We start from the raw sequence: 24,109 nt of genomic DNA on the forward strand, positions 1-24,109 counted from the left end.
AGTCTCTTTCAGCAGAATGAGACTGCTGTTCTTTTCCAGGTCTTTAAATGCTGCTAACCCCCAAGGATTAGTTCTTAGTCCTTTACTCTTTAGAACCCACATGCACACACCCATTACCCCATCCTGATAAGTAAGCAGAGAGCCAACTACACTCACCTCAAAAATCCAATTTTTGCAGAAACCTGTAAATCAGCAGAACAGTTTTCATGCGCACAAAATCTTGCAAAGTTTATCTGGAAATAAAATATGACAGTACTTTTTATCTTAGTTCAAATCAGTAGGTGTATTTCTATGTTTTTTAAAGGATAAAATATCTATGACACATGAAAAAATAAAACTAATATAGCAAATTGATAACTCCTTTATACCTTTTGAAGAGTTCGATTTGAGCATCAGTAGGTTCAGATGACAATTCCAGGGCTAAAGGAACCACGTTCTTTCAATAGGTAAATTTAAAGCCTAAGTTTGTTAAGCGAAAGAAATAACTTCTTTCTTTCATAATAGTTGTATAAAAAGAAGTTTAATCAGACTGTGGTAGTAACCTCTGTAAATGTTTAGAACCTGTGCTGCCAAGATTTTCTTCGTTGAGTCCCTCTCGATTTTCTGGTGCTGCCGTTTGATCCCGCCTATTATGCATACGCATGACACTTAATTTTCACCGATGGCAGAACAGTGATTTTATATTGGTTGAAAATAATAAAATTTAGAAATTTTACTTTGAGGATACAGTGAATAAAAATAAATGATAGTTTATCAACAGGTTCCAGAATTTATTTAATTCTGAGTATTTTAATAGGACCCAGAGATACTGCAAGGTACACAGGAAGCCCTGAGGTATAATCTGGACAAAGGAAAAATAGAGAGATACAAAAAGAAAGGAAGCTGAGAGGAACAGGTGAGAGAGGGAGAGATGCAGACAAGAAAGAAATCTAGAAAGTCAGAGAAGGAGCCAGGCACATGAAATGTGAAGTGGGTAGAGCGTTGTCAAATGGCACGTCAGACCAGAGACTGCCTATACCAGCGGGAGCAGCGGGAAAGTGTAACTAGTTCTCTAGATTATTAATATAATTTTTTTCTACTTCTCTTATTCGTAAAGCAGGTGGCTTGAAGAATCAAAATGTAGCTCATTTGTAGCTCATTCTAATATAACTACAAATTGCTAAGGTTTGGGCTTATGTACTTTACAATATTGAGAGATTCATTATTAAAGACATTTAAAAGTAGTTGATATTGAAAACTGAAGTTCAACAGAAGAGTGAAAAAAACCGACTTCCAAAAATATTTTCATACAAGGCTATAGAAAGACTTTGCTCTTAATTTATTATCTTCATTTGATCTAGTATTGTAGACCAGACAGTGCTGACTGTAAGCTCAAGTATGTTAAAGCGACGTAGGGGCAATTTTATCTGGACAGGATATGAACAGGACCTTTAAATGTCCCTTTCATCTTTTGCATTCTGTGTGCCATTACTGAATGTTTTAATGAATGCTTTAACCATGGCCCCAAACATCCTGTTGACTCTGTCTTTGTGTTGTTGGACAGTAAAAGTCTGAACAACTGGACTCCTGGGAATAAACACACAGTGAGTGAAACTGATATATTTTGGGATACATTTTATTTATTTTAAATTTTTTTAAAAAATCATCATTAGAGTATAATTGCTTTACAATGGTGTGTCAGTTTCTGCTTTATAAAAAAGTGAATCAGTTATACATATACATATGTCCCCATATCTCTTCCCTCTTGTATCACCCTTCCTCCCACCCTCCCTATCCCACCCCTCTAGGTGGTCACAAAGCACAGAGCTGATCTCCCTGTGCTATGTGGCTGCTTCCCACTAGCTATCTATTTTACATTTGGTAGTGTATATATGTATATGCCGTTTTCTCACTTTGTCACAGCTTACCCTTCCCCCTCCCCATATCCTCAAGTCCATTCTCTGGTAGGTCTGCATCTTTATTCCCGTCTTGCCCCTAGGTTCTTCATGACCTTTTTTTTTTTTTGATTCCATATATATGTGTTAGCATACAGTATTTGTTTTTCTCTTTCTGACTTACTTCACTCTGTATGACAGTGTCTAGGTCCATCCACCTCACTACAAATAACTCAATTTCGTTTCTTTTTATGGCTGAGTAATATTCCATTGTATATATGTGCCACATCTTCTTTATCCATTCATCTGTCGATGGACACTTAGGTTGCTTCCATGTCCTGGCTATTGTAAATAGAGATGCAATGAACATTGTGGTACATGACTCTTTTTGAATTATGGTTTTCTCAGGGTATATGCCCAGTAGTGGGATTGCTGGGTCATTTGGTAGTTCTATTTTTAGTTTTTTAAGGAACCTCCATACTGTTCTCCATAGTGACTGTATCAATTTACATTCCCACCAACAGTGCATGAGGGTTCCCTTTTCTCCACACCCTCTCCAGCATTTATTGTTTGTAGATTTTTTGATGATGGCCATTCTGACCAGTGTGAGGTGATACCTGATTGTAGTTTTGATTTGCATTTCTCTAATGATTAGTGATGTTGAGCATTCTTTCATGTGTTTGTTGGAAATCTGGGTATCTTCTTTGGAGAAATGTCTGTTTAGGTCTTCTGCCCATTCTTGGATTAGGTTGTTTCCTTTTTTGATATTGGGCTGCATGAGCTGCTTGTAAATTGTGGAGATCAATCCTTTGTCAGTTGGTTCATTTGCAAATATTTTCTCCCATTCTGAGGGTTGTCTTTTGGTCTTGCTTATGGCTTATGGTCTTGCTTTGGTCTTGCTTATGGCTTATGGTTTCCTTTGCTGTGCAAAAGCTTTTAAGTTTCATTAGGTCCCATTTGTTTATTTTTGTTTTTATTTCCATTTCTCTAGGTGGTGGGTCAAAAAGGACCTTGCTGTGATTTATGTAATACAGTGTTCTGCCTATGTTTTCCTCTAAGAGTCTGAAAATGTCTGGCCTTACATTTAGGTCTTTAATCCATTTTGAGTTTATTTTTGTGTATGGTGTTAGGAAGTGTTCTAATTTCATTCTTTTACATGTAGCTGTCCAGTTTTCCCAAAACCACTTATTGAAGAGGCTGTCTTTTCTCCACTGTATATTCTTGCCTCCTTTATCAAAAATAAGATGACCATATGTGCATGGGTTTATCTCTGGGCCCTCTATCCTGTTCCATTGACCTATATTTCTGTTTTTGTGCCAGTACCATACTGTCTTGATTACTGTAGCTTTGTAGTATAGTATGAAGTCTGGGAGTCTAATTCCTCCAGCTCCGTTTTTCTTTCTCACGATTGCTTTGGCTATTCAGGGTCTTTTGTGTTTCCATACAAATTGTGAAATTTTTTGTTCTACTTCTGTGAAAAACGCCATTGGTAGTTTGATAGGGATTGCATTGAATCTGTAGATTGCTTTGGGTAGTAGAGTCATTTGCACAATGTTGATTCTTCCAATCCAAGAACACAGTATATCTCTCCATCTGTTTGTATCATCTTTAATTTCTTTCATCAATGTCTTATAGTTTTCTGCATACAGGTCTTTTGTCTCCTTAGGTAGGTTTATTCCTAGGTATTTTATTCTTTTGTTGCAATGGTAAATGGGAGTGTTTCCTTAATTTCTCTTTCAGATTTTTCATCATTAGTGTACAGGAATGCAAGAGATTTCTGTGCATTAATTTTGTATCCTGCTACTTTACCAAATTCATTGATTAGCTCTAGTAGTTTTCTGGTAGCATCTTTAGGATTCTCTATGTATAGTATCATGTCATCTGCAAAAAGTGACAGTTTTGCATCTTCTTTTCTGATTTAGATTCCTTTCATTTCTTTTTGTTCTCTGATTGCTGTGGCTAAACTTCCAAAACTATGTTGAATGACAGTGGTGAGAGTGGGCACCCTTGTCTTGTTCCTGATCTTAGAGGAAATGCTTTCAGTGTTTCACCATTGAGAATGATGTTCACTGTGGGTTTGTCAAATATGGCCTTTATTATGTTGAGGTAAGTTTTCTCTACGCCTACTTTCTGGAGGGTTTTTATCATAAATGTGTGCTGAATTTTGTCAAAAGCTTTTTCTGCATCTACTGGGATGATCGTATGGTTTTTCTCCTTCAATTTGTTAATATGGTTTATCACATTGATTGATTTGCGTATATTGAAGAATCCTTGCTTTCCTGGGATAAACCCCATTTGATCATGCTGTATGATCCTTTTAATGTGCTGCTGGATTCTGTTTGCTGGTATTTTGTTGAGGTTTTTTGCATCTATGTTCATCAGTGATATTGGCCTATAGTTTTCCTTCTCTGTGACATCTTTGTCTGGTTTTGGTATCAGCGTGGCCTCACAGAATGAGTTTGGGAGTGTTCCTTCCTCTGCTATATTTTAGAAGAGTTTGAGAAGGATAGGTGTTAGCTCTTCTCCAAATGTTTGATAGAATTTGCCTGTGAAACCATCTGGTCCTGGGCTTTTGTTTGTTGGAAGATTTTAAATCACAGTCTCAATTTCAGTGCTTGTGATTGGTCTGTTTATATTTTCTATTTCTTCCTGGGTCAGTCTCAGAAGGTTCTGCTTTTCTGAGAATTTGTACATTTCTTCCAGGTTGTCCATTTTATTGGCATATAGTTGCTTGTAGTAATTTCTCATGATCCTTTGTATTTTTGCAGTGTCCGTTGTTACTTCTTTTTCATTTCTAATTCAATTGATTTGAGTCTTCTCCCTTTTTTTCTTGATGAGTCTGGCTAATGGTTTATCAATTTTGCTTCTGTTCTCAAAGAACCAGCTGTTAGTTTTATTGATCTTTGCTACTGTTTCCTTCTTTTCTTTTCCCTTTATTTCTGATCTCATCTTTATGATTTCTTTCCTTCTTCTAACCTTGGGTTTTTTTCTTCTTCTTTCTCTAATTGCTTTAGGTGTAAGGTTAGGTTGTTTATTTGAGATGTTTCTTGTTTCCTGAGGTAGGATTTTGTATTGCTATATACTTCCCTCTTAGAATTGCTTTTGCTGCATCCCATAGGTTTTGGGTCTTCATGTTTTAATTGTCATTTGCTTCTAGGTATTGATTTCCTCTTTGATTTCTTCAGTGATCTCTTGATTATTAAGTAGTGTATTGTTTAGCCTCCATGTGTTTGTATTTTTTACAGACTTTTTCCTGTAATTGATATCTAGTCTCATAGCATTGTGGTCAGAAAATATACTTGATATGATTTCAATTTTCTTAAATTTACCAAGGCTTGATTTGTGACCCAAGATGTGATCTATCTTGGAGAATGTTCCACGAGCACTTAGGAAAGTGTATTCTGTTGTTTTTGGATGGAATGTCCTATAAATATCAATTAAGTCCATCTTGTTTAATGTATCATTTAAAGTTTGTGTTTTCTTATTTATTTTCATTTTGGATGATCTGTCCATTGGTGAAAGGGGGGTGTTAAAGTCCCCTACTATGAATATGTTACTGTCAATTTCCCCTTTTATGGCTGTTAGCATTTGCCTTCTGTATTGAGGTGCTCCTATGTTGGGTGCATAAATATTTACAATTGTTATATCTTCTTCTTGGCTTGATCTCTTGATCACTGTGTAGTGTCCTTCTTTGTCTCTCATAATAGTCTTTATTTTAAAGTCTATTTTGCCTGATATGAGAATTGATACTCCAGCTTTCTTTTGGTTTCCATTTGCATGGAATATCTTTTTCCATCCCCTCACTTTCACTCTGTATGTGTCCCTAGGTCTGAAGTGGGTCTCTTGTAGACAGCATGTATATGGGGCGTTTTTTGGTATCCATTCAGCCAGTCTCTGTCTTTTGGTTGGAGCATTTAATCCATTTACATTTAAGGTAATTATTGATATGTATGTTCCTATTACCATCTTCTTAATTGTTTTGGGTTTGTTTTTGTAGGTCTTTTCCTTCTGTTGTGTTTCCTGCCTAGAGAAGTTCCTTTAGCATTTGCTGTAAAGTGGGTTTGGTGGCACTGAATTCTCTTAGCTTTTGCTTTTGTGTAAAGTTTTAAATTTCTCCATCAAATCTGAATGAGATCCTTGCTGGGTAGAGTAATCTTGGTTGTAGGTTTTTCCCTTTCATCACTTCAGGGATACATTTTAAAAAGCTGTTCACTGTTTAGAATGCAGGATCCATCTCAATATGCACATACAGTTAAGTTAAAAAGAGAAACTGTTGTGTAACATAGATACACGTTTATAAATGAGTAAAATCTGACTAACAAGACATGAGTGAATCTGTGGGTAGGGTGACTGAGAGGGAGACAAACTGAAAAAGAAGGAGACAGAAAATGAGAAAGATAAGCTGAACACACATGACGATGCTGAATAACTCATGAATGCAACTCACTTCCATTAGGAGTGCTCTCTGGAAATATATTTTCTTCACTGGCAAGGCATCAAGGAGAGAAAATTAACATTTTATGTATATGGGAAACCACTGTTATGACTAAATGCATATTTAAAAGTATTCAGTTCAATATCCTAAAGGGAATATAAAAAATAAAGAAAAATGGAAAACAAGACATACCATAAATCTTTTTTATAAAAACATTATAATTTTAAAGAAATTTAGAGGGAGTTCATTTCCTCAGAACTATGTACTATTTCAAAAAATTTCTTCAGTTATATGTCACATGATGTTTCAAATAAAGGAAAAATTTCCTACTGTTTTTGCAATGATGTCTTTTTCTTTCTTCTGCTGAAGAATTGGCTGAAGTGGTGGGAATTCCTCTGTACTTCGTTTACTGATGACATGATGTCCCAGGTGGTAAGCGGCTTCAATCTGAATTGGGGTGAGGATGTCCCGTACATCTTTCTAAAGAAATTGAAAGCCATATGAATTAATAACAAAAATAAGCATCTAAATAAAAAATATATATAAAGTGCCTCCTTTCCTGCATAAGGTCAAACACAATATATGGAAGTCAAAGAAAATCCTTTCCTTTTAAGCTAAATTGTTAAAAAATTGAACTATTTTCACACATTACAAAAGCAATCACATTTATTAGGAAAAAGACAAAATGTATTAAAAATGAAAAACCGTAACTATCCAATAATAGTTATGCAGGTCTACATTTTGGCATATTTTCTTCAATGCTATTTTCTACGCATACAATTTTCTTATTAGTTGTTACAGTTTTTCTACATTTATTGTGCTTTTACACTTTATAAAGAAAGAGTTCTTGGATTTATTTATCAATGATACAGGAATTGTAACCCATTTGGAATCCATTCTGCTCTGTATGACACTCTTTTAAGTTTAATATCTTACTAATTTTTTACACAGCATTTATCATTCTTAATCTTCTTTATATGTAGTCAAAAAGTCTTTGAGTGATTAGGTTTTTAAAATTTATTGTCTTCTGCCCCCCAAGGAATGACTCTTGAGTTTATTACACTGGTTGTCAATTCAAATATTTTAATCTTTATTTCTACATGCAGGCATTATTTTTCTCTCTTTTAAAAACATTTTCCCATGAACTTAAAATTTATTTCATCTTTTCATTTGATTATTCAATAGCCCCTTCATTAAATGGGAATATACAACATTACTATCAAAATTATTTGCTAACATAAACATGCACAAACACTAAAATAACTGACAAGAAAATAACTTTGAAGTAGTTTGGCATTCAATTAAGAAAACACTTCCCTAAAGAGTAAAGGTGTTCTAGAATCCCAACTCTGTGAAAAAAAAAAAAAAGGAAGTCAAGTAAGATAAAAAACATGGCATCTCTTAGAAAGCGCTTCTCAGAGCAGCCCTGCCTATACAGATATGAGATTTTCAAAATATATTGAACAAAGCAGACTCATTTATTTTTCTCCCTATCTAAGAGGATGGGCAAATAAGATTCCACTATAAAGTAATCCATGAGGATTTATAACAGAATTCAGTTGACAATTTAAACTGCACGAAATAAGACATGTTGATGGCAAATCTATAGAACAAGTAGCTTATGCACAACAAAAATTAAAAGTAGATATTATATCAGGATTTGAGAGAGAAGCTCACGATCAGCAGATACAGTCCACCTACACAGGAACTATGCAGTTTTTTTCTTTTTCTTGGTATTAGAATTGTTACTATACTCAGAAGATATTCAAAGAATTGGTCACACACTTTGTCTTTCACACTAACAATTTAAATGTAAAGCTTGGCTTGACTCTACGTTTCATATGCCCGTTTCAATTTACATTTCTTCTGATTTAAAAAAAAAATAGATTCATCAAAGTCCCACTAAAGAAACTCAAGTGTTTTCATTGGGACTAGACATACTAATTTTAACCATAATTGAGCTTTATATTTATGAGGTTTATATTTACACTTAGTGAGTTCTTTAGTAGATCCATGACACTGTAATTGACAGACCTCCTACTGAATAATGTCAGCGGATTTCTATTTATCTAGACAATTCAGAGTTGGAATATAGCTTAAACATTTCTACCTAAAAGCAGATTTCCAAAGCTCATAAATTAACAATCCCTACTGAATAGAAAAAAATACCTATCATACAGATTACTGCTATGCTATTTATGCCTATAGTAACTTTTGATAAAAATCAATGAAGTTAATAAAGATGACATTTCACATAAGACTACACCTATCCTATGTCTTTTATGTAATTATAAAAAAGGATGTAATTGTTTCTTCTCATCATTTACAACATTATATATAAATTATATAAATATATATATATATATATAAATTGGTTAAAAGCAAGTGGTCTGAAGGTAGAGTACTGGGGTTCAAACCTCAGGTCCTTCACTTGTTATCTATATGTAACCTTGGGCAAATTACATAATCTGTCTATGGAACTATTACCTCATCTGAAAATGGTTGGTAATAATGATAATGAAAATGATGATTACGACACCTATACCTTATTGTGAGGATTCAATGACATAATGTATGTAAAACACTTAGTACAATGCCTGGTACGTATTAAGGTCTCAATAGATGTTAAATATTATAATTATTATGTGTATATTACTGCAAAATGTAGCTATATAAGCCAACCAAGAAATTACAGAAGTTCAATTTCTTATAATAAATTCTGGTGACTATTTGGAAGGAATAAGAAAAAAGAAAATTAGTCTATTGCCAACCAGTGAACACTAAATAGAAAATGAGCTACGTTTTCTACTAATACAACTATTAGACTTGTATTAATTAAGTGGTACCTGGAAGATGTGTAGCATGACTCAGAGTACTCAAGATCTCTCATGGCTTTTCCATTCTCACACATGGAGATGTTTTTATTAGATTACTTGGTAAGTGATCATCTCAACTCGAAACCTTGACCATATAGGAATGCTGCAAATCAAGGTCCAAATCCCAAGTTATCAACTTGTGAAAATGGAACAGCTTGAAGCCCTGAGTATTACAATAGCAAACTTGATTAAATTATTCCCTAGGTGTAGGAGCTAGACAGCCACTGACTGTCCCTCCACATGTCCACTGTTTTAATTCTTCTCAACAAGCTTGCTTTGACCACATCACATGTTATCTAATTCATACTAATATTCCACAAGGTCTTCTCTACATCTGGTGTATATTACTTTCATTATCCTAATTTGCTATTAATTACGCCTTTCTCACAATATATAAAATGTACGTGCACTCTTGCAAGAACTGTATTTGACAGATATTCACACTTACTTAACTTTAACAGCTCCACCTAAGGACAAAAGCTATAATATCAAAAATTCTTAAAGTGACTAATTAATATACAGGAGGAAAAAGTAGATTTGCTTAAAATTTTTAATTTGGATGGCATGTGCTATCTATATTAAAAATAATGAAGATTCCATGCCACATTTTTATGGACAATTACATAAAACAGGGCACCCACAAGCATACAAATTAGCACATGCCTGAAATTACACAAAGTCTGCCTTCTTGTCTGACTTTCACAGAAATTTTTATTATGGCCAGCTTGAGAACTGAGCTGTAGGCCCATGTCATCCTATTGTGTTTATGCAGTGAGGGAATTTATTTAAAGGATGGAGCCAGAAATATTTATAAAATATTACTTAATGAACAATGATGTTGAGGTATAAATAAACATGTGAAAATATCTATTCATGGGTCTACTCTGTAGAAGACAGGATCTAGGGATACAAAACTGAAAGCCAGTGCCTACATTACACTTTAAAACCCATAAATCCACACATGTGGTGGAGGGGTGAGCATTCTGATACAGGCAGACAGAAGTACAGAAGAGGGAGGGCCACCTAACCTACACTCGAAAGGGCATGGGAAAATTCTTACATAGAAGAATTTTAAGAAGGAGTGTGATCAGATTTGTGTGGAGAAGGTTAAGACTGAGGCATAGATTGGAATCTGAGCTAGCAATGCCCTGTGTAATTATAACCATTTTATCTAGTAAGTATGTTTCAGAGGGTGAACTGTCAAACATCTGGGACTACAACTTCCTGAGAAAAGACAACACCCCCAAGACAGGTGCCCTCACCATCACACGAATAGAACATTACAGATTTTCCCTCACAGAATTCTTTAAAAAGCTCTGAGAACACATCATCTATAAATTTATTAAATATTGATTGATTGGGGGCCTTATGTAATGAGTTGTGCTAGCTCTAAGAAGAAAACAAACATGGAAAAGATAATATCCTGTCTTCAAAGACCTTGTAATCTAACAAAGAATTAATATATGTTGGAATAATCCATCATCTTCTAGGTTACCATATCAGTATAGTTATATAGTTGGTCTGTATTTAGATTTTCAGCAGAAATGCATGCATATATGGACTGGTCCACAGTGGTTAAAATATAACTACTTTGGAGCAAATGGTACTTCATTAAACTATGTGTTTGTATAGCTTAAAAATATAAGCAAATAAAATACAAATACATATATTTAGTAATCAAATACGTGTTCATTTTTTGAAGTTATTACTGAAAATGATGGGTTTTATAAGTTACCTAAGACTTAGATAACAAAATAAAATTCCTTTATTTCAGAAGTCCAAAATCCAGAATTTAGAGAAACCAAAGGAAAGAAAGAATAAACTAATCCACTAAATACATAGGCAGGTTGATTTCATGATTATTATACAACATACTAAGGCCACTGAACTCACTGGATCTCAGATACCAGTAGAGACAGGCATTCCTGGTCCAATGACTAAGCTAAATATTTCTAGATTTTATGGAATGCTGTAGACAGGAAGGGAATGTTTGTTTTCTTCTCAAACATCAGAGAGTATTTTGATGCAGAGATTCCATCAAGATCAATCAAGAAATATCTCTAAAAACCTGAAGGTAAGTCTCACTACCATGGCTGCTCCAACATTTCTAAATATTGTTGCCAATTGTTGAATGGGTTTCTCTAAATCAAAACAGCCTCAAAATTATCCTTTGTCCTAAAATCTTGTCCTAAGAAATCTCTAAGACCTAATCAAGTTGTACCTTTGAAGATAACAAAGATTCATTTTAATATGCTTACATGGATGGGGAAACATTTTCATAAAGGGAAAAGCGAGGTCCAAGAGAACAGAATTTCAATAGATAAAACACTATAAGGCCTAAAAAATTAACGATTTGCCTTCTACCATAGAAACCTTTTATTAACTCCCAACTCTAAATTCTAGATTCTCCTTTCATAACATCTAATAATTGTAAGGCTCTAACAGTAAAAAATAAAGCTTGGCATAATTAAAAACCACCAAAAAATGGAGTTCTATAAGGAAAAAAATAATTTCTGCCTTATTTTCTGAGGAATACATTTTGACCGTACACATAAAACAGTCTTATGTAATACCCGTTTTAATTATGAGTAGATGAAGCAGACGTGAGAAAACTGATGTGCTTACCAACCAGGTAAATGACCATATAGTCTCAGAAAAATAACATACCAGCAAATGCATATGCTAGTGATGTGATACTTATTAGATTGCTAACAATGTCTCCTATATTCCAAGAAGATCCAATACATGAAACTAGAGAATGTGTGATTAAAAGAGAAGGACTTAATAAAAGCCAAGTTTTATGAGAAGATGTGGATTTTCTAAAATAGCCAAATTCTCTACCATCAAAGACTGTGATGGGTTTTTTTTTAAATATAAGTAGGTTTAAAGACTTTCATTTATGTGAGATCATCAAGGGGTTGTGAGCAAGAATAAAAATAAAATTCAATTCTTTTTCTCACCTTCAGGTCCCCAATGGCTCTAACATGTTGTCATACTGATGAAATCTTTCTGGCTCATTCTCTTTAATACTCAAGTCCAACAATGTGCTGCTCCCACTGGGACCTCCAATTCAACGTTGTTCCCCTGTCCCTCACACACCCTCTTGCTGTCCTCTCTCCTCTCCTTACCCTGCTTAATCTTCATGGCCAAAAATATAACCACTCCCTTGCATACTCCTCGGCTCTCTAGTGCGTTCCTTCTTTGCTTCACTCTATTGGCAGACCACAACCATGGTTGATTGTAACTCTTCATCTACCCCCATCTGTAAGGTTGAACATGACTGGAAAAAACCACAACCATACTGACTCATCTCACTTTCTGATGCAACTTAGAGCCTAACTCCATCTCAGGATCATACTGTACTTTCTCACTCTCCCACTCTCCTAGAAGACTACTTCACGTCTTCTTCCCGAACTCTAAACACCACTTCTCCCATTCCGATGGAAGCTAATGCCTTTGCTTCTTACTTCACTGATAATATTAAAGCAATCAGAAGAGAACTTCCAGTCCTCTCAACCACATCTGCCCAGCATCTGCAAGCAAATAAACAAATGAATTATGCATGTGCTATCTAGAATCAATCCTTTCATCTGTACAATTAATCCCACCCTTTTTGCCCTCTTTGCACTGACGATTCTGATTCTTTCCTCTTATCTATCTCATTTACTCTATTGGAACACACCCATCAGCATAAAAGCATGCTATTCCTCCCATCTTAAAAGAAACAAAAAGTCTCTCCACTTCTCTTGTCAGCTACTGACTCCCCACCCCTTTTCTTTAGCTCCCCTTGGAACAAAAATCTGTGAAAGAATAAGCTACACCCTGTCTCCAATTCCTCTCCTCCTTTTCCTCTGAACTGCTGTTGTCATGATCACCAATAGCTTCTACATTGCTAAACCCAATGGTGAGTTCTTAGCCCTCATCTTCTTCAACTAAGAGGAAAGCACTGAAAACACTGTCACGCCTTTCTCCTTGCCCTGCTTTATTCACTTCACTTCCGGGATGCCACAAGCTCCTGTTTTTCTTCCTTACTGGTTAGTCCTTCTCATCTCCTTTGTAAGCCTTCTCTTCTCTCTAACCACTTCATGTTGTAGGGTCCAGAGTGCAGACCTTAGCTCTTTTCTCCTCCTGTGATGATCTCAGCCACCTCACATGACTTTCAAACCCATTCATATGCCAAAGATGCATTGTTAGATTTCCAGTTCCATGCCCCTCTCCAATTCCAGATGAGTATATACAATACAAATGATTAATTGCTGTTTACACTTAAAAGTAAAATAGGTCTCTCCAGCTCCGCAGGTCCACAACTGAACTCCAACATTTTACACCCAAAAGTTGTTTCCCTTGCCCTATTGATGAAAACTGTATTCTTCTAGTTGCTTGGGCTAATGACTTTGGAGTCGTCTTGGAGCCTTTCTTTCTCAAATGCTAGACATCCAGTCTGTCAGTAAATTTTGTAGAATCTGTCTTCTACTACTTCTCAGCAGATCCACTGCTACCACCTTCGTTGGAGCCATCAACTCTCACCTGGCTTATTGCAGTGTCCTCTTCTTCCTGTGTCAACCTGTGGTCGCCTACTGTGTAGTCTCAACATAGCAGTCAGAGTATTCCTTTTTATTACTCAGTCAGATCATGTCAATTATCTGCCCCAAACTCTACAATAGATCCCCATGTCACTTGGAGAAAAAGTCACAGGGTCTTATGCGATTTGACTCTTTTTCTACTGCTCTCCCCCTTGCTCACTCTTCCAGCCATCCTTGCCTCCTCATGGTTTCCTAAAACAACCAGGCTCATTCTTTTCCTGATGCTTTTTTACCTAGCTCTTCTTTCAGTAATGTTCTCCTCCTGGATCAGGGGTTCTCAAAGTACAGCCCTCAAGCTGCCAGCATCAGCATCACCTGGGGACTTTGTAGAAAAGCAAATTCTCAGGCCTTGTTGAAGACATACTGAATCAAGAACTCTAGGTGGGGCCCAGCAATCTGTGTTTCAACAAGCCCCCCAGGTAACGCTGTTGCATGCTAAAGTTGCGGACCACTGCCCCAGACATCTACATGGTAACTTCTTAGCTTCCTTCAAGTCTTTGCTCAGATGTCACCTTCTGAATGAGGCCCACTCTGCCCACCCTATTTAAAATTACATTCTTCACTCCTTCCCCAGCACCCTATAATTTCCTGTGCTCTGCTCTCCTTTTCTTTTTCCATCACCCATATAATCCTCTAAAACAGGGGTTCCCAATCCCCGGGCCATGGACCGGTACCGGTCTGTGACCTGTTAGGAACTGGGCTGCACAGCAGGAGGTGAGTGAGGGGCGAGCGAGCAAAGCTTCATCTGCCGCTCCCCATCGCTCCCCATCGCTCACACTACCTCCTGAACCATCCCCCCCGCCCCAGTGGAAAAACTGTCCTCCATGAAACCGGTCCCTGGTGCCTAAAAGGTTGGGGTCTGCTGCTCTAAAATACTATAAAATTTACATTTTGTTACTATTGTGCTATTACATTTTGTTACTATTGTGTTACTATTTGTTACTATTGTGTATCGTTACATGTTGTGCCGTTGTTTATCTCACCACACTAGACTATAAACTCTGTGAGGGTGGTAATCTTTTTGTTTCAGTCACTGACCTGTATAAGTGTCTCAAACAGAACCTGACACTACATAGGTACTCAATATCTATTAACTGGAAGAAGTGGAACTTAATTGGTACAGCCAACAGGAGCTATGCAAAGAAAGCATGCCCAACCAGCAGGCAGGGAGTCCTCTGAGAGGTGGGGGCTGTGGCCCTGAGCACATAATTAACAAGTGTCACCTTATTTCACTGTAAGGGGCGCTGAGGTAGAATGCACATGTATATTAACACTCCTGACACCCGACGCGCTTTACAGAGCAAAGGAACAATCCGGTTAATGTTTCCGAAAGCCTCGGGTACCATGCTGGTGGGGGTGGGAAATGCACTCATTATATTTTCATCTTCTCCTAAGTAACAGCTAGGGGTCCTTGACAAAACTCAAGATTAGGGCAGCTGTTTCTGTGGTTCTTACACCTGCCTTTGGATTTGTTGCAAGGGAGAGTGTTGGAGTAGCCTTTTGCCTTTCTATGTATGAGTTTTAAAACGTCCCAAACAAAAGCAAGGTAAGTTAGGAAGGAAAAAAAATATTGGAAGAAACAAGCACTTTTTCAAAAACAGTCCCTCTATGTACCAATCCCAGAGCTAAGTGCTTTTTCTGACATTGACAGTATGGCCCAAAGTCATGGATGTAACCTGCTTTTGTTGTGTTACCATGGTAGTGACAAGCATATATGCAACTAACACAGAAACCTCTGCTAAATTGTCATTTCTGGTACAAATCTATTCTGAAGAAAGTGCACAATTTTGATGAACCCTTAGTCATAGGAACAATGTCAAGAAACGGGACTAAATAAATCAGATCAATTTGCTGCCATTTATACAGATTCAACACAATATGTCTGTCAATGCCTGATGTTGGTCCTTTTACTGCCCTTTAAAATGGTCTCAATGTTAGGCTCTAAAATTGATTAACCTGAGTAAAATCAACTATGCAGAATTAAAAAGAAAAAACCCTCTTTAATCCCCACCACATCAATGATGGTTGCACTAATATCATTCTATACTTTTGGCTCTCGACCATCTAATAGCTTTACTCTAGTACGACAATAAAAACTGTTAAGGGAAATGAGGAAATAGCATAGGGATTATTGCTGTTAGTATTTAATAGTCCTGATGCTTGTTTGCATTTGCTTGGAATAAGTATCTAAGGAAAAATTAAGTTCTAAGCTGAGGCTACTATTTGAAATCCCAGAAAAGGCTCCTGGGAATAGTTTGGCTTTTTTGTGACAGTAGTTTTTCTGTTGAAGTACACCATTCCCTAATGAAAAAGACCTGGCACCGCTTCATACGATAAAATGTGATCAATGCAAGGAACGTGATGATCAGTTTGGGAATGAGTGTTTTAATAAAAGAAACATGAAACTGGCTGTGCTTTGGCAGGATATACCCCAAACCATCATGAGAAGCATCATCCTGGCCCACAGATGATCCCCATCACACTACAACTGTGCAAGTTCCCACTGACATCACCGACAATGCTGGCATAGAGACAAAGGCACGATCCAAAAGCAGTCACGTTGGATTCTGCTTCTTAAAGTCACATGAAAAATAAACCAACTTCCCTGCCTCCCCCCACCCTCCATTATCTACCAGGAATAGATCTGGGGCTCAGCAGAGCTACTCGACATTTACATTTTTAGGCAAGTGCATAAACAGAGAGGGACAATAGCAATTGTGAAGAGGAAAAGGCAAATCTTTAAAAAACAGTGACGCGGTAAAATGTGATAAATGTGAAATAAGGAAGAAGCAAAAAGTAGAGTTTGAATTATCTAGATCTGTCACAGGATCCTCTAACATTTTGACGCTGGAACAATAGATCAGCTAGTTCAAGTAATACTTGCTTTTCACCGTGTTTTATAAAAGATACCAATGCAAGAAGACTTAAGCGTATTCATAATATTGAAGTTTACGTATCTGTTAATAAAAACAAGTTTACGTTACCCGCATAAATGCTTGATGTGTTTTACAGTTAGCCACTCTGCTTGATACTTTTATGCTTCCTGTAATCACGTCAGAAGTTCCATTGGAAGAGAAGTAAAATCTCGATGGAGACTCTGCCTTTCGGTTCACATCCAGGCTCATGTTATAAAACAAAACTGCAAAAATGTAGAGAGAATTGCAATTAGTATAATTATCTGAAGGCATTTGTTTTGTTATTTTTAAAGTGATAATAGTCAAAGTTATATAGAATACTGGAAATATATTAAATTATCTTCATTAAATAACTTTCTAAAAACTAACCTGAAATATGAAAGAGGGAACAACTTAAAATACACATTTCAAAAACTATTTTTATAAATTAAAAAAAAGAATTATAAACTTTTCTCTAGGTTTCTACTTTTAAAATTAACATCTTTAGTGATTTGCTTAATCCTCCTACATATAAACATTTCACAGCTACACTACCAAAGTTCTTACTAATAATAAAAGTCTCAAGTAAAGTTTCAGATTTCTTCGAGTCCTTTTGTCCGTAGAACGTCTGACTGAGGAAGTACAGGCACCCAAATGTCACTTGTAATAATTTTATCTTGTGTGGTTACAGAACTAATTTCATATATGGTTGGGTTCATTTATTTCCATTTGTTTCCAATTTGAGGGGTTGCTATTTTTCTTTTGATTTTTTTTTTTTTAACGTGAAGTGAACACATGGTTTAAAAGTCAAACCTACATAAACAGCTGACTCACAGACATCTCCTTTCCAGCCCTAGACCCTGATTATTTCCCTTCCTTGTTTTTATTGGTTTCTGGTTGGATCTTCCAGTGTTGATTTATGCAAAAATAAACAAATATATACAGACATTCTCTCAATAACTATTCTGGCAGTTTGGTAAGAACTTATTTCAAATCTGACATGGTAAATGATGTGCTAAAGAAGATCTTCAATAACCAAAAAATTAAGGAAAATTTACAACAACTAAAAAAAATTCCAAGACCGATCTTACCAAGAAAGAAAGAGCTATTTCTTGAATATAAAAGGGTTCTTTGTCAGACTGGTGGTTGTCAGAGGTGAGGGGTGGGGGATGGGTGATGGGATCAAAAGATACAAAGTTCTAGCTACAAAAAAAGTCATGGGGATGTAATGTACAGCATGGTGACAACAGTTAATCATACCGTATTGCACACTTGAAAGGTGCTAAGAGAGTAGATCTTAAAATTTCTTATCACAAGAAACAAATATTTACAACTATGTATGACGATGGATGTTAACTAGACTTATTTTGGTGATTATTTTTACAATATACACAAATATTGAATCATCTCATGTTTTATACTTGAAACTAATATAATGTTCGTCAGTTATACCTCAATTTAAAAAATTGAAAAATAAAAGGCTTCTTTACAAGACAAGCTACATCTAGTAGTCCACTGAGAGATCATTCATTATATAGGAGAAATAATTCGTAAGTGATATTTAAAATAATTTATATTATTCCTCAAGTATTCATTTACATTTTAGGAGTATCTTACTCTTCTGGAAGGATTTTATCTACTTCAAGGAAACATAAGTATAAAACCTACATCACTCCTACAAACTTCAAATAAATCTTTCAACCTTCCTTTTATTTAGAAAATAAAGTCCAAATCAATTGGCTTCAAAATTACTATAACTGAGGTTCAATGCCTCAGAGATAGAGTTGCAACTGAAATAGTCATCTACAAATTCACCACTCTGAGCTCAGACAAGAGCACATGAAACAAGGGAAATAAAAATCCATTCACAGTAAGTGGCAAAATGTCCTGGTTTTATTAAATATGCTTACTATGTGAATTATTTCTCCCAAGGAGTCATTTTATGACAACTATAAAGCATGTTTTGTAACAATGCTATGATTATTTATGATTTTCATATATTTGTTTTCAATCATTTAAAGAAATATTTGGTCACAATGGAATCGGTAGTACGACAAATACTGATTTTCCATAAAGGGAAATAGTTCTCTCTATTTAACATGTGTCTCTCAGATAATCATCAGCTTGTCTGTGTCACTGTGTTACTAGGGTCATGCTCTCCAACTGCTACTTCTTCAATCAATAACCAGATGAAGGTTTTGCCCACTGGCCTATCACTGCATCTTTAATGAGGACTTCTGCAGAGTACCATTAAAAATGAATCTTATCTATGATATCTGTAAGAAAAGAATCTAAAAAAGAATGAATATACATATATGTAAAACTGAATCATTTTGCTGTACACCTGAAACTAATACCACATTGTAAATCAACTATACTCCAATAAAATTAAAATTTCAAAAAAATGAATCTGATCTAAAATAGAAATACCAGGCTCATTCTCTACTTCTTATTACAGGCTAATTCAGACTGAGGCCTCTGCTACATATCTATAGCTTGGTTCAATCAGTATCTGCTACCCTTCATGATGTTTAGATGACACCCGGCAGGGTCACGGGAACGAACAACTCTTGATAGGCCTTGCGGGGCTCAGGAAATATATGAATTATTTATGTCCAAATGGTAAACTCCGTTATGCTTCTCTCCTACCATGGGCTAGTTTCATTAGTAGTTATTCTAGTATTAGCTTAAATATAACATAATTAGGAACATTAACCTGCTAGAAAAAAATGTAATGATTATGAAGTCACATAGACGTTATTTGAGATTAACCACAATGTTGGATGAGCCATATCAAAGATACTTTCTCCAGAGCAGATCACTGAGAGTTGCCTATGTACGGGCAAATGGGCATGGCTCTTAGGAGCCGATACTCATAGTAAATCCTTAAGAGATGTGTGTTATTTATGGAAATTAGAATCAGGGTCTAGACTCCAGATAAGCTTCTTCAATTACTCAAAGAGGATAGAATAAGAAAAAAAGAATCTTCCCCCTCTCAGGCCTCCAACTTAAGCCAGCTCAAGACTTCAGTGAGCCTCATAAAACAGGAGGAGCTGTGGTGATGTTCTTTTTATTCCAAAGAGACCTTACAGATTAAGCTCAATTAGTTTACCTTAAATAACACAGCAAGTGATACTCTTGCTCTATTTCCTGCCATAATCTCTAAACAACTAGAGCCTTAATGTGTCCAACTCATTGGTTAGAACAAAGCGAGAATCCGGAAGATGAAGAGGAAAGGTTATCAGGTGGCTGCTCTCTCCTGCCCTAAAATCCCCTCCATGGTGAAATACAGAGAGAGCTCGAAAGATGACCAAGAGATTTATGAGGGAAGTGCACATTCTATCAGGCATTAATTTGTTAAGGGCACCCTTACCGATATAACCTGGAACCTCTTTGCCCTTATATGAGAAACAGAGTGTTAGATCCATGCACACAGAAGGCAATCCATTTTCAATACAGTTAAAATTTGTTCTATTTACTGACTCAGGATGGTTTAAAGAAGCTTCGACAATCACTACAGGTCTCGTCCTAAGAAGGAAATAAAATTAGCAATATTAATTGCAGAATTATTTTTCCTTAAGATGACAGTTAACATTTGTTTTGTCAGTTTCCACTGATCAAGTAATTTCATGAAACTGTTTAATAATATGTGTATATATATACCCAATTACATTTCCATGTATGAATCAAAAGAAATTTTCATTTAAACTTCTAAAAATATTGACTTTGATGATTTATGTATATATCTAGGTAAGGTGGGAAAAATATCCTAAAGTTCAATAATTAAATTTCAGAGTATCAAAAGGAGTGTTATGAGGTCACCACCCTGCTGATTTTAAAAACTGCCTCCCATCATTTAAATTAAGCCCAACTGTCATTAAGCAGTGAAATGTATCAACCTTACCTTAGCAGCACAGCAGAATCAGACCGAAAAGCACCAACTGCTACATCTGGAGGATAAAAAACAACACAGATTAATGATCATCATTAGTCAAAGAGAATTATTTTCAGCCGTAAATACTTAACTACATATCACCTTTCGACTATATCAAAACACTATTTACAGAAAATTAATTAGAAGAGGTATGCTTACATCTTAAGATTCATTTCACATATGTCTGAATCTGCTCATTTACAATGACATTCATCCCTTTACAGTATAAATATAAACATTAGGATATAAACATATGATATAAAGACAGCCTTGCTGAAACAAGATTCAATTTTTGGACTATAAACATTCACCCAGAAATCTCTTTTTAAATTACCAAAGAAACCCCTCTTTCTTTTCATCATTGTGTGTTTGACTTATTTTCATGAATGCTTTTAATTTTTTTCCGGAACAAGGAATAAAGTGTTAAGTAACTAACAGTTTAAAGCTCAGGAATTACTTGATTATTTCTGATCCATCCTTGAATTCAAAAGAGCTTTAAAAATGAAGGAAAAAACTCATTAGTAAATTAGAACTTTTCTCTACCAGTTTTATGTACTTCACAATAAAGCAGCATCCACAACAGAGTTCACTTCAATCTATAAAATATGGTAAATTTTATACTCACCTACATATCCATTATTATCTGCATCAATTTGTCCAGATATAGACTGTCCAAACATACTTAATGATTTGCTGATTTGACGCCCTTCAATTCTCTGAAAAATAGTAAAGTTGAGTGGGAAACAGGATTTGAATACGTAATATCCCAGAGAAACAATGATTTAGTTAAATAATGAGTCCTGGTACATGCCCTGGCACATTATTAACAAATGCATTGTAGTTAAGTCAAATACATGTGTCTAAGAGAAAGAGTAGTTTCCAGCTTGAAGTGGGAAGTTGACATCTATTTTGGGACAAGAAAAAAATCACTTTCTTTACTTTGTGAGCAAAGGGAAAATTATGTAGTAAAGATCTCCTAAAACAGTCCTGACACTCTCTCCCCAGTCTTTCTTCAGGCTCTGTGTTTATTTCCTTAAGCAACATGAGTAACCAACAAATAATAAGAAAATAAGACATCTATGATCACTTAGTGGAGCCTACTACTTAGGTTTATAATAACCACCTCATTTAGCCAGATTGCTTCCTAGTATTTGACAAGGACAACTCAAGTCTGATATGTGCTTCCTATCCCATGTGTTTAATTTCATGTCCAGATACTGATTTATAAGTATCAGGGTTGTCCATTCTAAGAGAATCAGTATTCTTTACTAGACAAGTATATATCTTTCACGTTATACAGAGAACAATTTACCTATTTTTGCCTAATCAAAAGTAACAGTATTAGCTAATGTTTCCCTAAGAGTACCTTTGGAAAAACTTCTCTTCTCCGCACGTGTATGTAGTTTTTTTCTATGCAATGAAATGCCCTGATTTTTCAAAATGTGAAAGTAAAGTCAGAGTTAGATCAGGGAACTTTCTCATCTTACTCTCTGCACTAAAAGGAACACAGAGTATCACATGAGTCTTTGCTCTCCCTGTGCAATCTCCATGGAACATGGAGCTTTAGCCATAGGGCAAGACACAGTTAATCAAATCCAAATGGCCTCATCTGGAATACTATGGGTATTACCTCAGAACATAAATTTGATGAAATGCAGAGAGAATGTCTTTAATAGGTTAAATACAAGCTAGAATGGAAGTGAACCAGAACTCTTATTTATGAAAAACAAAATGGTTTCAAAGAGTTATTAATGACCTTAAAAATGAGGCCATCTACTGTTATTATAAGAAAATGGTGAAAGAGTATTAAGTATTTGAAAGACCAAATTAAAAAAAAAAGTCCACATTAACGCTGGAAGTTTTAAGAAGGATTTTATTACCAATGCTTCTTTTGACGGTATTAGTAGAATAGTATTATCCTACCTGTGAGAAGGCTGACGAGATCCCATCTGCTCGGCCATTGTAAATATAAATAGCACCTCGCAAGTCATCTTCCTGTGGAGCTCCAATAGCAACATCTATTCAAGAATTTAAATGACAGAAAATAAATTCTTAATGCAAAGAATGCAACTCTGAAAACTAACCTTCATGCTCTTTAATTAATATCACATAAGAAAACTCCTTATCAAAAAACACTTTTCTGGGCTTCCCTGGTGGTGCAGTGGTTGAGAGTCCGCCTGCCGAGGCAGGGGACACGGGTTCGTGCCCCGGTCCGGGAAGATCCCACATGCCGTGGAGCGGCTAGGCCCGTGAGCAATGGCTGCTGAGCCTGCGCATCCGGAGCCTGTGCTCCACAATGGGAGAGGCCACAACAGTGAGAGGCCCACGTGCCGCAAAAACAAAAAACAAAACAAAGACACTTTTCCCACTGGACAGAAAAAAATTATAAAATACTGTTACTGTCATAACAATGTAGTGGATTGTACAGGTAAGTCTGTGTGTGGAAGAAGCTTAGAGTCTTAGGGTCTTAGAGACAGGCTAACAGAATGGTTAAGGACACAGGTCCTACAGCCAGATGGCCAGGCCTGACCCCAGCACTGCCCTCGTGCCCAGCTGTGCTATGCTGGGCCCATTTCTTAACCTCTCTGTATCTCAGTTCCCTCACCTCAGCACAAGATTGTAAGAGAACTCATCCTCGGCATAGAAAGATGTAACTCATGTGAAGTGCTTAGAGCAGTGTGTAGCACATAGTAAGTTATTATCACTGTAAATACTGTAACCACAAGAACCCTTCTTTTGAGCTCTAGGTTTTACTTTATCTGCAAAATGACTTCTGAATTAATTCCTGTTCCAATGAAAGTAATTAAAGTATCTGTTAAGGGTATGTTTTCACATAAGAAAACCAAGAGAAAATAGAAACTACGAATAACGTGGTTGCTTAAGTGCTATAAATACAAAGTACATATTGAAAGTACTGAACTATTAAGAAGGCCCAGATCAATTTAATTCCAAGCAGAAGATACTGAAGTATATTCGGTCTTTGGCTAGCTTATATATAGATCCAAACTCTTACTTCCTAAGATGACACTTGGATCTATTATATAATATCCTAAAGTTCTAGCTATCATTATAGAAATAAGGAGAATACATGTTAATAATAATGTTTTTCCATGCCTATGCAACACCATTGGGACAAAACATAGAGAATAAACAGAGATATCTGACAACTGTTTTTACTTTCCATTTGAACATTTACTACACTGTTAGTATAAACCATAACAATTATCATTAGTATGATCATAACAATCTTAACATCAGCTAGTATTTATATACTGTTTACAATGCAGGCATTGCACTAGAGGCTTTACACACGTTATTCATGTTATTCTCACATAACCCACTGTAACTCGTGTAGCTCTCACAACAGCTCTATCAAATTCTTTTTGATCCTCACTTTTTATAGATGAGGAAACTGAGGCACAGAATGTAACTCACTCAAGGTCACTGAGCCAGGATGTGGTAGAGTTGGGATTTAAACCCCGCAGTCTGGCTCCACAACCTTTGCTCTCCATC

At 35.9% G+C, this 24,109-nt stretch overlaps 1 protein-coding gene across 3 annotated transcripts in view; it reads right to left on the minus strand.

Moving 5' to 3' along the window:
• ITGA4 (integrin subunit alpha 4) overlaps positions 1 to 24,109 on the minus strand; it is an 86,368-nt gene that overhangs the window by 27,127 nt on the left and 35,132 nt on the right. For 2 of the 3 annotated variants that reach the window (XM_030850512.2, XM_060302181.1), the window contains 7 exons: positions 22,520 to 22,614; positions 21,222 to 21,312; positions 20,567 to 20,612; positions 20,036 to 20,190; positions 16,753 to 16,907; positions 6,640 to 6,789; positions 157 to 233 (listed from right to left, as the gene is read on the minus strand). In XM_030850512.2, the coding sequence (XP_030706372.1) occupies positions 157 to 233; positions 6,640 to 6,789; positions 16,753 to 16,907; positions 20,036 to 20,190; positions 20,567 to 20,612; positions 21,222 to 21,312; positions 22,520 to 22,614 (769 nt within the window). Of the gene's footprint in view, positions 1 to 156; positions 234 to 6,321; positions 6,360 to 6,639; positions 6,790 to 16,752; positions 16,908 to 20,035; positions 20,191 to 20,566; positions 20,613 to 21,221; positions 21,313 to 22,519; positions 22,615 to 24,109 lie in introns of those variants that run through there. The other variant, XM_060302182.1, reaches the window with a different exon arrangement.

Source organism: Globicephala melas, chromosome 7, assembly GCF_963455315.2.
Source record: "Globicephala melas chromosome 7, mGloMel1.2, whole genome shotgun sequence".
Lineage (NCBI taxonomy): Eukaryota > Metazoa > Chordata > Mammalia > Artiodactyla > Delphinidae > Globicephala > Globicephala melas.